General features: G+C 34.5%; 1 protein-coding gene across 2 annotated transcripts in view; it reads left to right on the top strand.

The window, feature by feature from the left end:
• The first annotated feature begins 7,820 nt into the window (after nucleotides 1–7,820).
• Nucleotides 7,821–14,617, top strand: part of ZZZ3 (zinc finger ZZ-type containing 3) — a 53,256-nt gene continuing 46,459 nt past the window's right edge. For both annotated transcript variants that reach the window (XM_065887945.1, XM_065887939.1), the window contains exon 1: nucleotides 7,821–9,325. In XM_065887945.1, the coding sequence (XP_065744017.1) occupies nucleotides 7,821–9,325 (1,505 nt within the window). The remainder of the gene's footprint in view (nucleotides 9,326–14,617) is intronic.

Below are 14,617 nucleotides of genomic sequence, written 5' to 3'. Positions count from 1 at the left end.
TTTTGGAATTTGGGATGGTACACCATGCTGAATCATTTTAGAATGCCATTGATAGATTTCTTTGACATATATATGACTTTTTTTTAGCTTATTTTTCCAATAATAAACGGGTAGAAATGACTTAAAGTTTTATATAATGCTTTTCATTATCATTGTAAGCACATTGATGTGTTTCTCAGACTTGTAACCTACAACCGTGTGTATGTTTTTAAGAAGCTTACTTTTCTTTAAGGAACGTTTGTACAGCTACATCTTGATTTGTATCTTCACTTATTTTGTCACATTTATTTTCTATTTATATTCAAAATAACATGGTCAGATTAGTCACAGAGGGAAAATCTAACCAAGACAAAAATGTTACTTTAAAAGACATAGAATATTTTAAAGTCACATTTAGGGGAAAGTCATGATCTTTTTTACTGCATTCTTAAGCTTCTAGATTTATTCCCTAATATTGTTATAAAACACAAAAAAGTACTTTTCTATTAATGTCTGAGAAATTACTGATATATCTGTATGTCTACATTGGTAGTCAGAAAAGGAATCTAAGAAGCTCTAAAACTTGTAAGAATTTTAATTTAGAATTAAATTTGAAATATTTTATGTGGGTACTGTGAGAAGCATTTGTAAGAGTGTTAACAAATCATCTTAGTCTGCTAAAAAATAACACATATTTTGTAGCTAAATATAAGGAATTATTTGTGAAATTTATTAGAAAATGCAGTGTGTGGTGTGTTAAGAAATATTATCAGTTTTATCCACAAATCTGTAAACAGTAACACATCCATAGTGACTATATTGTGGTTTCCCTTCACAGATATCAAGTTGTGCTAGTACAACCATATAAATAAGTAATACCTGAAGTCACAGTGTAACATGGACATTAACAGTGATGACAGATAAATGCAGACGCTTGGGAGTCAAATACTAGGCGAAACACTTTTTAAAAAGGTAAGAAAAAATGTAATCTTAATTAAGGCCAAGTGGGCTTTAGTTAGTAGAAGTAATTGAAGTTTCCTTTTCACTGTATTAGGCTTTTAAGAAGCCTAATCTGCCTAATCATCTGCATGATCCTGTTTATCTTAATACTGGTAGGACTCAGCTGTAGGTATCAGTTCTTCTGTGAAAATAACTGTTGCAGATCTCCTTGCCTGGCAAATATCATAATGGATGATGTTTCAACAGCAAACCCTACCCAAATAGGATAGTAACGTGACTGATTGGAACTTGATAGAGGGCTGGAATGGGCGTGCCAGCGGATACTCAAGAGACACATCCTAAACTGTGGATCCTCTTTGGCTCTGTTGTTTGCTACCATCTCCATACACCATACAGTGTAATGCTTTACCATGTTTGTGAAAGGATTTCAGGGTTGAGTACAAAGGCGTTGGCAATTCGAATGTTATAAGAAGAGTGAAGTTTCAAGTCAAGGGTTACTTTTTTGTAGGACCATTTTTCACCCTCCTCATGTTAATTTAGAACATTTTTTAATGTATATTAAATAATTTTATTTAGACAATTTTCCTACCTTGTGCTTTTCAAGAATTTAGAAGACATATCTGGGAGAGGTTGCATCTATAGATATTAGATATTAGCCTTGTTGCCCTCTTGCTGACTTAAACTGTAATCTTTATTTTTTCTAGGCAGTAAATCTAGTTTACAAAGCTTGATAATTGCATCCATTTTTATTTAAAAAAATTTTTTGCATTAGTTTTTAAGTTGCAATCTTTTACCAAAAATAGTGTCACTTCTAGAATATCTAGTTTTATGTTTATAATAAAGTGACAATTTCCATCATGAACATCGTTAGTCTTTTTCCTGGTGTTCCTCCTTGTTTTTGGATGGGCACTCATAGTAACCCATTTATCCAGATTCTCTGAAAAGGATATCATAATACATTATTATAAAGTAAAACTGTAATTAGCCAGACTGTCGAAGAAATGGATTATAATTAGATTAATTAAAATATCTGGCCAACTGGATACTAAAGCCAGAAAATCCTTATTGTTTTTGTTGAAAATCCATATGCCAAAAATAATAGAAATTTCCCTTTATAAAAAAATTTCCCTTTGTAAAGTCTTGTAGCACTTTATATAACCAAAGTTGTAATGTATATATATTGCAGAAGACTTTGTTGATTCTTTGTTGTACATAATCTAAATTAATTTTGTTGTTCAGTTCCTAGTTTTAAATACCTGAAAGCCAAACTTTGGGAAGGCCTCTAGAATAAGAGTAAGAGATTATAAATTCCGTATGAGAAATCTTCTTATCAAGGGCAGTCTTTGGGTCACCTCAAAACAATATTGCCTTAGACTCTAGAAAAGAACTGAGTTACATTTTGCCTCAAAATAATACTGAGTTGTTGTAAAGATTTAGTATATTTCAAGCTCTTTTTGGTTTGTTTTTGTTGGTTTCTAAAAATCCTTTTCCAGGTTCTTGATATATCTGAGGCTACAAAGTTAACAAGAATTACCAAAGATGTTACTAAAATATTTTAGCATAAGTTAATTTGATTCCTTAATTCTTTTTTTTATTATTTTATTTTTAAAGAAAGGAATTTAGGAAGTTCTAGTATTCTCCATGGCTGAAGCTGAGAGTCTGAAACCATGATGCTTAAGCTCTATTCTAGATCATAGCTCCAACTCCTTCAGGATATAAGGAAAAGAGATAATATTTCCACAATGATAGATCTTTGGTTATACAGGTAAGTTATTTAGTTTTGTAGTAGTGAAGACAACTATAGTCTGTTTGTTTGCCTGTAATTAAGGAGAGGAGGCTTGTTATTTTTCTATACTTCCTTCGGTGCATGGAAAATTGTGCAGTCTGGGTAGCTGTTCATAGGAGCGCAGAGCTATAGGGAATGGCGTAGGGATGATATATTTTTCCAACAGGGGATAAATGAAGTGACTTAAAGTACATTGGAATCTCTAGAGCATTATACCTTTCTTTGACACTCTAGATATTTTTGATTCAAGGGTAGTATGAAATTCCTTGACTTCTCTTTCTCCCTTGTCTTTTTAAGTGTATATTCATTCAGCTCTCTCTATATCTATGTCTCTCTGCCTACCCCCTCGCCCCTCTCTGAATGGGGAAGAAAGAAGAGATCCCTTTAAACAGGGGATCAAGGTAGTATGTAATAGAGTTCCCAGGGTTCAAAGAGACTGATATTAAGAACCTTAAGTTGAATTACATAGATAGGTCCCCAGGTCTCACTCTCCTTCTTTTAACCTTATAGATACTTTTGACATTATAGATAATAGTGGTAATTGCTCAGCAAAGAAATTTGTCTTAAAAGAATTGTGTGACAAGGATAGTCCCTAAACCGTTATTAAACAGTTCCTGTTTATGTTCTAGACAAATAGAAAAAGAATCATTGGTAACACTTCCCAATTGCTCTTGTTCTTTTTGCCTTTCACTTTGGTTTGTCTACATGGTATCATGACCAGTTCCTAAAAATTGTTCACTTAATAAAACTAAATAAATATCAGCTAGAACATTGATGTTAATGAAGGATTGCCAGTCCTTCAATTCCCAAAATAAACCATACTACTTCAGTAATTATAGTGGAAAAAAAAGCTTACAGGCAGTGTCTTTGAAATATCTTTTGAGATTTCTAAAGTAAAGGTGATAGATAGCTGGAGTAGTGTTTCATTAGGTGGACCATTTTACTTTCAGTCACTGAAACAGTGATACAGATGTGATCACAGGGGCTGGAAATTTATGATCTGAAACATAGCTGATACTGTTTCAGAGAGCGTTTCAGAATCCTATAATTATATTTGAGAATCCTATAATTAGATCCTACAAGTAGATTCAAATTTGGGAGAGGGTAGTTCAGCAGTAAATAAATGGGTGAGACATATGGAATTATAGGTAGGATTTGGGCCTCAATGTGAATGGACAGGGTAAAATTTGGTTGACTCTCCTTCTGAGATATGTCCTGCAATAGAATGAAAACTCACGAAGGTGGGGAAGAGAGGAATTCTAGTGATTGATTATATTCTCTTCCCTCTATTGTAGAAAATGCCATATTCATTAGTTTGTGGGTAACATAGGAAAAACGTCATTCTAGTTGCTAGATTGGGTTTTGCCCATATGAATCTGTTAACTAACAGTTTCCCTTAATTCTAAAACTAGAGTGATTGATTGAATTACCAGTTCTAGTTGGGTGCTGGCTAATGTTTAAACCATGTTAACTATTTACTTAACTAGCAGGGGTATTTTCTGAGATACTTTGTTTGTAAATGAGTTTTTTTCTCTTCCTTTAGCAACTTAATTTTTGGCTGGAATATAATTTTGTACTCCAAACCTCTTCACTAAATTTCTTTAGTAACTCTTGTGTTATGCAGCTAAAATGAGGAAGACAACTGCTTTTAGTCTATAATACTTTACAAAGCATGGCAAAACAATGTTGAGACTTGGTTGAGATAATTGGAGCATTGTTAGTCTCTTTTCGGTAATTGAATTTTGCACTCAGTTTATCAGATAACTACAGAAAATATGTGTCTTTATAAATGCTTATTCAAAAATAGAAAAGATAATGAAGAAAAAGTTAGAACAGAAGAAAAAAGTCATTAGAAGGAAGAGTGTTGAAATTTCACTTAACTCTAATCTTCAGAATTTTAACCAATTTAATACCTTAAGTATATGTAATATGTTAATTTCAGGCAAGAGATTTTTATAGTCCTCTATTTGGTACTTCCTTAGCCAAAGGGATAATGGTTTTATTTATAAATTTTTTATTATTAGGATCAAATAAAGAATTAAAGGATATGTTATAAATGGTCTAATTTAGTTTGAAACTTGATATATTTTAATAGACTACTGTCTGGATGCAGTGGTCTAAGGCACTGCTTCTCAAACCCTAATAGACATTTAATGACCTGGGAATCAAATTAATTGGAAGGTCTAAGGCAGGGCCTGATATTCTGCATTTGTAACAAGCTTCCAGTAGATGTCCATGGTGCTAGTTCTCAGGCCACACTTTTTTTTTTTTTAAGACTTTTATACTTTACTTTAAGGACAGTAAATATGAGTCACCAAATTTCTGTACAAAATATCCTATTGGTTTCTTTATTATTATTATTATTTTTACTTTTTATTGGAGTATAGTCTATTTACAATGTTGTGTTAGTTTCAGGTGTTCAGGCCACACTTTGAGTTGCAAGAGTTTGAGGTACCACAAGGGTTCTTATCACAAAACAGTTTCATTTAAAATATGGCCCAATAGCATAGGGTTTGAGAACTCTAAAACTTGGACTTCATTGTAGTTGTGAACGGAATAAAAATATTTTTAGGGACCAAAAGAAATGAAAAAAGTTTAAATATTTCATGTTGATCCGTGTTTTGATTGATCACTGGAATGGTGCAGAAATAAAACAGACCCTCATTATAGGTGGTGTTTTATAATGATATATATATATTCTTTGTTAGTAGTTTTGGGTACTACTACTAGTAGGATTACTTCATTAATAATGATAAGGCAGAAATTTTGCTCTCATTTGGGTTGGTGTGGAGAGAAAAGGGCTAGGAATGCCTGTTACCAGAATCATTTGAAGTTTATATGCCCTTGATTGGCATCATATTTTTAAAAATAAAGATAAACAGTTTTTTGTGTGTGTGTTTATAAAATATTACTATTGCCAATATTATTTTTGAACCATAAATCACGAATATAATCAAATTGGCATTAAAGATATTTGCATTAGGTTTTATAAATAAAGTTTATAAAATTAGCTTATGTTTTCTTTGTTATATTTACATAGGTATTTAATATTTAAAAATCTGTAATCTTCAAATTTGAAGGCTTCAGATTTGGATACATGAAACAAATACATTGATTTTAATATTTTTTAGTTTGTGCTCTTTTGAAACATCATCTGAAGTTTAACTTAAAGTTTTGTAATTAAAAGTGGATGTTTATGGGTCATTCACTGTTTATTACCTGTGAATAAAAATAGACTGTAATCTTGATAAGAAGATTTTAACAGAAGAGAATTATATATCAGGTCTGACTAATGAGTCCCAAAAGAGTAAAAGTTTACTTTGAAAAGCATTATTTTTAAGTTCTGATCAGTGTTCCATACTTACTGTTCATGTGATTGCTATGGAAATCTCTAGAAAGAATTTTCACACTTTAATCCCAGGGCTGATATTGTGAGTCTTGTAAGGTTTTTAAAAATTGTTAATTAAAAAATTAGAAGTATGCCATACTCTGAAACAAAACTAAATTCAACTGACTTACATATTTTACAGGATACTTCTTCACTTTATTCATTTTGTCAGCAGGCAGGAACAAGAAGGCAGTTTCTTCTTTTTGTATGTGATACCGTGTTGCTGTATCTTCTGTAGCTCTTAATAACTTTTCCAACTGTTAGATACTTCTAAGTTGAGGCAAAGGAGAGATTGTATTTGATTTGTGGGGAGAGGGGTAGAATGGCATTTGGAGGGTTATAGGAGAGTGAGCTTGTGGGAAAGCTGGCAAAAGGGATGAGGGAAGAGGTTCCTGTGCAGCTTTGTACTACAACCATTACTGGCCTCTTTTCTCTGTCCATCCTGCACCCCGTTTGAAGTCAGGCAGTGAAGTGGCGAAGTACCTTTTGAAAGCTAAATAGAGGAGGAGCAGAAGAATGGAGACTTGAAATTTTAACAGCTCCTTTAATTCTGCTTGTTGGGAGAACCTTGGAAAATAATCACTGAATCGCTCAGTTTATACAAATGGATCAATCAGGGCAGTTTTCAGTTTCCCTCTCATTTGTATTATAGAAGCACCAAAGCATCCACACCAGAAAGCCTGCTCATCTCCTCAACACGCATTAATACTGTGGCATACACATATACTCAGGAGTTCAAAGAAGGAAAGGATGGGGTTATATGTGTATTCCTGATTTCTTAAATGTAATATTTGTTTGGCAGTGTGCTTCTTTCCCTTTTTCTTCTATCCTCTTTAGAATACTTCCTTTCACTTGCTAATTTGTGGCTCTACTTCTAGAGACTAGGGTGGCTTGGCTTTGCTCTGTATTGCTCTTAGCAAGTATAAGCTACGGTTGTGATTTCGTTCATCTGCTTAGTTATAAAAAATTCTACTGCGATTTCTGTTCATCTGCTTAGTTATAAAAAATTCTACTGCAACCAAAATTTTTTGGATGCCACGTGGTTTGTTATCAAAGAATTTGACCTGAAACTCATTTTAGTAAGAGTGAATTAAAAAGAGCAGAGCCTGTCTTTTTACCTCCCAGAAGTGTTGAGAAAACATGAGAAGTGATTGGGATAGTTTATATGATAGCTGCTATATAAATTCAAGATTATTATTTTAATAACCAAGATGAAGTCCTGTCTTTGAGAGAGATCTTTCTGGGCGCTTTGCCCCTGTATATCTGAGAGGTAGATACATAGCGAGGAAGGTTAAGAGCGTGGAATCTAGGGCCCTGTCCAGCAGTTTACTAGCTGTGTGAATTTGGACAGATTACTTAAACTGTATGTGCCTCAATCTCCTCGTTTATGAAGTAGGAATGATAATAAGCACTTATTCTAATTGTTGTTAGACTTAAGTGAGTTAACGTATGTAAAGCATATAGAACGATTCCTGGAATGTATTAAGTGCCATATAACTGTTAGCTAATATTATCACTTTTGGAAATGTTAATAAAATAATTATATCACAAAATTTAATATGGCTATACATGGATTAAAAAGTTATAGCTTTATACTTTTGTTTTAGGTGTATTAACTATTACCTTTTTCTCATTATTTTGTTTACGTTTTTGAAGGTTTCCCAATGAGTGGATCATGATGACCGTATTGTAGGGACTTGCCATAGTATGGCTGCTTCCCGATCTACTCGTGTTACAAGATCAACAGTGGGGTTAAACGGCTTGGATGAATCTTTTTGTGGTAGAACTTTAAGGAATCGTAGCATTGCTCATCCTGAAGAAATCTCTTCTCATTCTCAAGTACGATCAAGATCACCAAAGAAGAGACCAGAGCCTGTGCAAATTCAGAAAGGAAATAATAATGGAAGAACTACTGATATAAAACAGCAGAGTACTCGAGAGTCATGGGTAAGCCCTAGGAAAAGAGGACTCCCTTCTTCAGAAAAAGATAACGTAGAAAGGCAGTCTGTAGAAAATTGTGAAAGAAGGCAAGCAGAACCTGTTTCACCAGTTTTAAAAAGAATTAAGCGTTGTCTTAGATCTGAAGCACCAAACAGTTCAGAAGAAGATTCACCTATAAAATCAGACAAGGAGTCAGTAGAACAGAGGAGTACAGTAGTGGACAATGATGCAGATTTTCAAGGGACTAAACGAGCTTGTCGATGTCTTATACTGGATGATTGTGAGAAAAGGGAAATTAAAAAGGTGAATGTCAGTGAGGAAGGGCCACTTAATTCTACAGTAGTTGAAGAAATCACGGGCTATTTGGCTGTCAATGGTGTTGATGACAGTGATTCAGCTGTTGTAAACTGTGATGACTGTCAGTCCGATGGGAACACTAAACAAAATAGCACTGGTTCCTATGTGTTGCAGGAGAAATCAGTAGCTGAAAATGGGGATTCGGATACCCACACTTCAATGTTCCTTGGTAGTAGGAAGGAGGACAGTTATATAGACCATAACGTGCCTTGCACAAATTCAGAAGTGCAGGTCAAGTTGGAGGACCACAAAATAGTAACTGCCTGCCTGCCTGTGGAACATGTTAATCAGCTGACTACTGAGCCAGCTACAGGCCCCTTTTCTGAAATTCATTCATCTTTAAGGGATTCTGAGGAGGAAGTAGATGTGGTGGGAGAGAGCAGTGCCTCAAAAGAGCAGTGTAATGAAAACACCAATAACGCCCTGGACACAAGTCTTGAGAGTATGCCAGTCTCCGGAGAACCAGAACCATCTTCTGTTCTAGACTGTATTTCGGCTCAAATGATGTCTTTATCAGAACCTCAAGAACATCGGTATACTCTGAGAACTTCACCCCGGAGGGCGGCCCCTACCAGAGGTAGTCCCACTAAAAACAGTTCTCCTTGCAGAGAAAATGGACAACTTGAGGAGAATAATCTTAATCCCAGTGAAACAAATGCACCTGTTAGTGATAATATAAGTCAGTCTGTCACAAATCCTGATGAAATTTCTCACAATGAAAAAGGCATGTGTTGTGACTCTGAAAATTATGGGAGTGAAGGACTAAGTAAGCCATCCTCAGAGGCAAGACTCAATATTGGACATTTGCCATCTGCCAAAGAGAGTGCCAATCCGCACATTACAGAAGAGGAAGATGATGATCCTGATGTTTATTACTTTGAATCAGATCATGTGGCACTGAAACACAACAAAGAGTATGTGTAAATATGGTAACCATGAATTCTGCTTTGTTTATTATTCCCCAAGTTTTCATTTATTCATAATGTCTATAGCATTTTTATTACAGCTAAAATTAATGCTTTAGCTGAAATTTTGGGTTTAACACAATGATATTCTCAACTCTTAAAAAAAAATTTTCCAAAAAAAAGACTAACATCCAGCTTTATTAGCCTTCTCAATGGCAATATGGTTTTCTAGTTTTAAGATTTCACACATCTCAAATTAGAAAAGACATGTGGAAACGTGGTTGATGGTGTTTTTATTTTTTAATAAGTTTTATATTATTTGAGTTAATTTATAAAATAGAAACATCTTTAGTTATCACAGTACACTTGTAGAGCTTTATGAAGTGTATATGGTGTCCACATAATGTAGAACAATTAATGAGTGAATAAACATCATCCAAATAAGGGAAATCTGGCAGGCTACAAATCTACATTTATCTTAGTTATTTACATCTAATTTCCAATTAAAACTTTTGATTTAAACAGTGTGCTTTATGCATCATCTTTGACTTTTGTGACGTAGAGAAGTAGATATTAGTGTTAATACTGTGACAGCTAGTTGTATGTTGTAATTAGCTTATTAGCAAGAGTTAAGTCTGCTCTATAGTTTACATAAAGCATTTGAGACAGATTTCTTTATTTTCCTGATTCTAAATTATAAGGGGAGACTGTATCTTAAAATACTATCTGTTCTCAACCTTTGTGATAAAGGTACTTTTTAAAATAAAGAATTCGGTGTCCAGATTTACCATGATTTTGCTTAGATTTTCTTTACAGTACTCTGGGCAATAACAAATGAATTGGAGCTATGTCTAAATCGTGAAAGGAACTGTTAACAAAAGTGCTTATCATAAATATCATAATCAGCAATAGTAAAAGATAGACTTAATCACGTTTACTTTTACAGAGTAGGCTTTTGAATAAATATCACAATCAGATTATATAAACTGTAAAAATACTTATTTGAGGAACCTTTTTAATGTTTTTGTTGTGGCAGCTGTCAGATCCTGCTATATATTGGATGAAAGTATCAAATCCTGCCTTGTAGAATATAATAATCTTTTGCCACGCATTATAGATAGTTTAGATTTGTACATGATAACATGGTGGCCTTTTAGCATAGGTCTCTTTTCTGAAAATTTTCTTCTGTTTTCTTTATAAACAGCATTTTAATATTGTGTTTCATACATCATTTTATCTGAGCATTTTACTTATTTTGTGGAACTGTTAGCATTTTCATGTATTTGAAATGTTTGAAGTCCAGTTTGAGATGAAAAAAAATTCATAAATGAAGTTTTTTCAATTTGAGATAAATTGAGTTCTTACCATTAGTATCATGTATCAGTTTTCAAAAGTAGAGTTTTTTTCCTGCAGGCACTAGGAAGCAGAGCATGTGTCTTGGGGGAAATACCGAAAAGTCTGGAAGCATGCATATTTACAAAATGATACTCTATTCTATTCTTTGCTTTTTATTGTTTCTTTGGCAAAAGAGGTACTCTCTTATTAAGGGTTAACTGGTTATTAATCATGGAAAATATTCCCATTAGTACATTATGTTACTTTTTTGGTAAGAGCTCTTCTGGTGATTCTGAAGAATGATGTTCCTATAAAATGATTCTCTAAAGATAGTGGCCATAACATTTGAAGAGTGAGGTGCATATTCCTAAACCTTTGAGAATGAGAACAATAGTTTCATGGGTTCCTTAGGATATACAGAGTACTTTGGAATTTGGATGATAGTTGCTTTATTAGGACAGTGTTCTCAAGTTAAATTAGTGCCTTGTTGGGTGACCTTGGGCAACAGAATTGATTCCTTCTTGCTTTTTTGCTTTTTCCAAATCTTTTGAAAATAGCACTTTGACCCTTCACTTTTAACTTTTTTTTCCCCCAAAGGAAGCAGATCAGCAGAAGTGGGATGGAGAGGGAGCATCTTGATTAGCATCTTGGTTAAAGATAATTTAAGAAGAATTGGGATGAGGTGTTTGATCATATCACATGTAATCTCTTTCAGTAAAATCCCTGTTCCTATCTAGAACCAGGAGATGGTTAGAGAAAATGTTTTGACTCTTTTTACCCAAATTGTCATTGTTGAAAATAGCATCATGATACCTGTCTAATGCTTTTAATTCTCAAATACATTTCTGGCAGTTGGAAAATGTTAAAAGGTACTCTGGGGAAAGAAAGAAAGAAAAAAAAAAGACACTTGGGGTAGATGGATTATTGTCCCCCTGCACACACAGATCTCCACCACTAGGGAATGAGTACTTCCTGATGGCCAGTTTAGAAAATATATTATGAATAGAAGACACTGAGTGTGACGTAGCTCTTTGTCTGGAGCCAGGAGGCCATAGCTCTTTGTTCCAGTTACAGTTCTTTCAATTAACATTAATTAATCAGCAACCTTCTATCCTAGCATTCATCCTATAATTTATCCATCTTGTTTGCAGGGATATCATATACAAGGTCATCTAATCACTTCTAAATGTTTGAAAAGATATTTTATGTCAAGTCCTAGACTTAGACCCGATTCATGGTAATTAGGCCATAGGCCAGAAAAATGAGCCTACAGATGTTTTGGGTGCTTGCCCTGTTTCCTCTCTAGATACCATCCCTCTTCTCCAGCATATAAACCCATAGGTGCTTTTATGTATTTATTTATCCACATGGAGAACTCCACTGTGATCAAGGGACTGAAGAGTATCTTCTTCTCTGGTGTGATTCCAGCTGTGGAGTATTTTACTAGAATATGCCTTCTTAAAGATTAGGGGGTGGGGAATCAAAAAGAAATATACTTCAGCTCAAGACAGTCTCATCTTCTAGGTTGATAGAGTCTGTTAAAGTGGTAGATAATACCTAATGACTCTCTTTTTGGCCTAAATAGCTGGACTAACTGAGATCATGTGCTTAACTGTGGATTGCTCTTTCTGTTTGAGAATGGACCTTTTGCTGATTTTGAATCAGAGACACTGAAACTGACCTCTGAATTTTGAAGTTCTGGTTCTAGGGAGAGAAGATATGGAAGATTTCAGGTCCTGGGATTTAATGTTCAGAGCTTTCCTTCCAATTCACAAGGCAGTCACTGGAAAATAAATTTTCAAATAAAAATGTGATTTGGTCAGTTGCCTCTGAATTCTCATTGTACGAGAATACTTAAATAAATTTGTACTTGAAGGGCCTTGGATAGCTTCATGAAAGCTTTTATGAACAGATAGAGGGTGGAAAGTCAGATTTAGGGTTTCTAGATTTTTGAGGTCTTACAAATGATTTAACTCATTGATAATATTGCTAATGTTGATATTGATTTGTAAGTTTCTAGATAATGAAAGCGTAAGAGTAAGATAGTTATTGCTCATCTAAGAGTGTTGCTCATGTAGTATTCAGGTAAAAATCTTGTTTTCAAATCATATTAAGGAATATTACAAGAATTGTAGTTTCAAACTTGATTCTCTGAAAACATTAATGTACTAAATAATTATATGTCCTTCTGTTGCACAGTGCTTATGAGGAATCATTTGATACTTCATCAGTTTCAGAAGCTACATAGGAAAATCCTCATTAATTCTTCTAGATTCACTACTTCCTATGAGACTACTTTTATTGTTTGTCAAGGTAATTTCTTTCCAAGGGCCAGAAAACTCCAAGACTAGGGATGGATTTTGCTTAGAAAGCACGAGAGTTGAAATCCGGCCCTGGATAAAATAATTTTACATTTGTACTGTGTTTCATAATTTACAAAGTAATTTCATCTAGTTTCTCATTTGACACCCACAACTACTTGGAAATAGACAGCATAGGTGGCAGTCCCTGTTTCCTAACTCATAACCAAGGTTTTTAGGTTATTTACTTAAAGTATGATGAATTCTGGGTAGAAATGGGGTTAGAACTTCTGTCTTTCAGTTGATAGTCTGAACTAGGTTCCCTGATCCAATAAAGATTTATTCTATGAACTTTTGGGATTTCTAGGTTGAGGACTCTAATGGAACAGATCTTGGATACCCAGTTTTCAAAATGTGTTAGCCCAAGTTTAAGCTCTGTAATTGTAATCATAATTATTTGGTTTTATCTGTCAGAGAATCAGCCTTATAGGTAAGTAACCTGTTTATTGAATGAAATACTTTCATGTTCATTTTTTTTTTAATACATTTTATTTATTTATTTTTGGCTGCGTTGGGTCTTCGTTGCTGTGTGCGGGTTTTCTCTAGTTGCGGTGAGTGGGGGCTTCTCTTCGTTGCGGTCCGCAGGCTTCTCATTGTGGTGGCTTCATTTGTTGCAGAGCGCGGGCTCTAGGTGCGTGGGGCTTCAGTAGTCGTGGCTTGTGGGCTCTAGAGCGCAGGCTCAGTAGTTGTGGCGCACAGGCTTAGTTACTCCACGGCATGTGGGATCTTCCTGGACCAGGGCTTGAACCCATGTCCCCTGAATCGGCAGGCGAATTCTTAACCACTGCGCCACCAGGGAAGCCCGTGTTCATTGTTTTGAAGAACATTTTGTTAGTGTGTCTGTGAAGGATAACTCCCATGTACAGTAAACTGGGGAAATAAAATTACAGCTACAACTTGACTTTACATAGAGGATTTGGATAATGTGCAAAAAATACTTTATGGAGGGTAGTTTAGAATGCAATTAGGTATATTAAAGTCAAAAGTTACTAGGGAAAACTCATGGGAAAACACTGTGGAATACAAGAGCCAGATTGGCCCCAGTAGTTTGACACAAAGATTAATGGGAGGAGGGAGATAAGTGTCCTAAGTATAAAATTTTGGGTTGAAGTGGAGTAAGCCATTGACTAGTCAAAATATTCAGTGAATTCTTTGTTTTTTCCTTTGAATACCAGCATCTTTTATTTCAACTAATGTCAGTGGTTTCCAAAAGTAACTATCTGCCTGTGATTGAATTGTATTTATACTCGAGGGTAATTTAATCTGTTCTATTTGATTTAGGGTCATCTTTGCTGGCAGGGGTTATGTGGTGATACTTTTTCTGGCATCACTGCCAGAAGGTCTGTTTTCACCTGTGTTAAATGATTTGGGCTTCTCCGCTTTTTATGCTCTTAGAATGTGGCTTCTTTTCTAAGTTTTCTGGCTTCTTATGATTTTCTTAATTTTTGTTGACTTTCATTAGTCACTTGTGCTGTGATGGTACTTACCTTCTAATAATTCAGCCTTCCCTTCTAATTGCTTTCAGTTTTCTTTCAACTTGGAAACCAAGAATAACCAAGCTTGTAAGAATTGTCTCATGATTTTTAAGAGATGCACTGAGAAATTT

This window comes from Phocoena phocoena, chromosome 1, assembly GCF_963924675.1.
Source record: "Phocoena phocoena chromosome 1, mPhoPho1.1, whole genome shotgun sequence".
NCBI lineage: Eukaryota > Metazoa > Chordata > Mammalia > Artiodactyla > Phocoenidae > Phocoena > Phocoena phocoena.
Note: the sequence above shows the minus strand (reverse complement) of the source record. Positions and strands in the feature narration are given on the sequence as shown.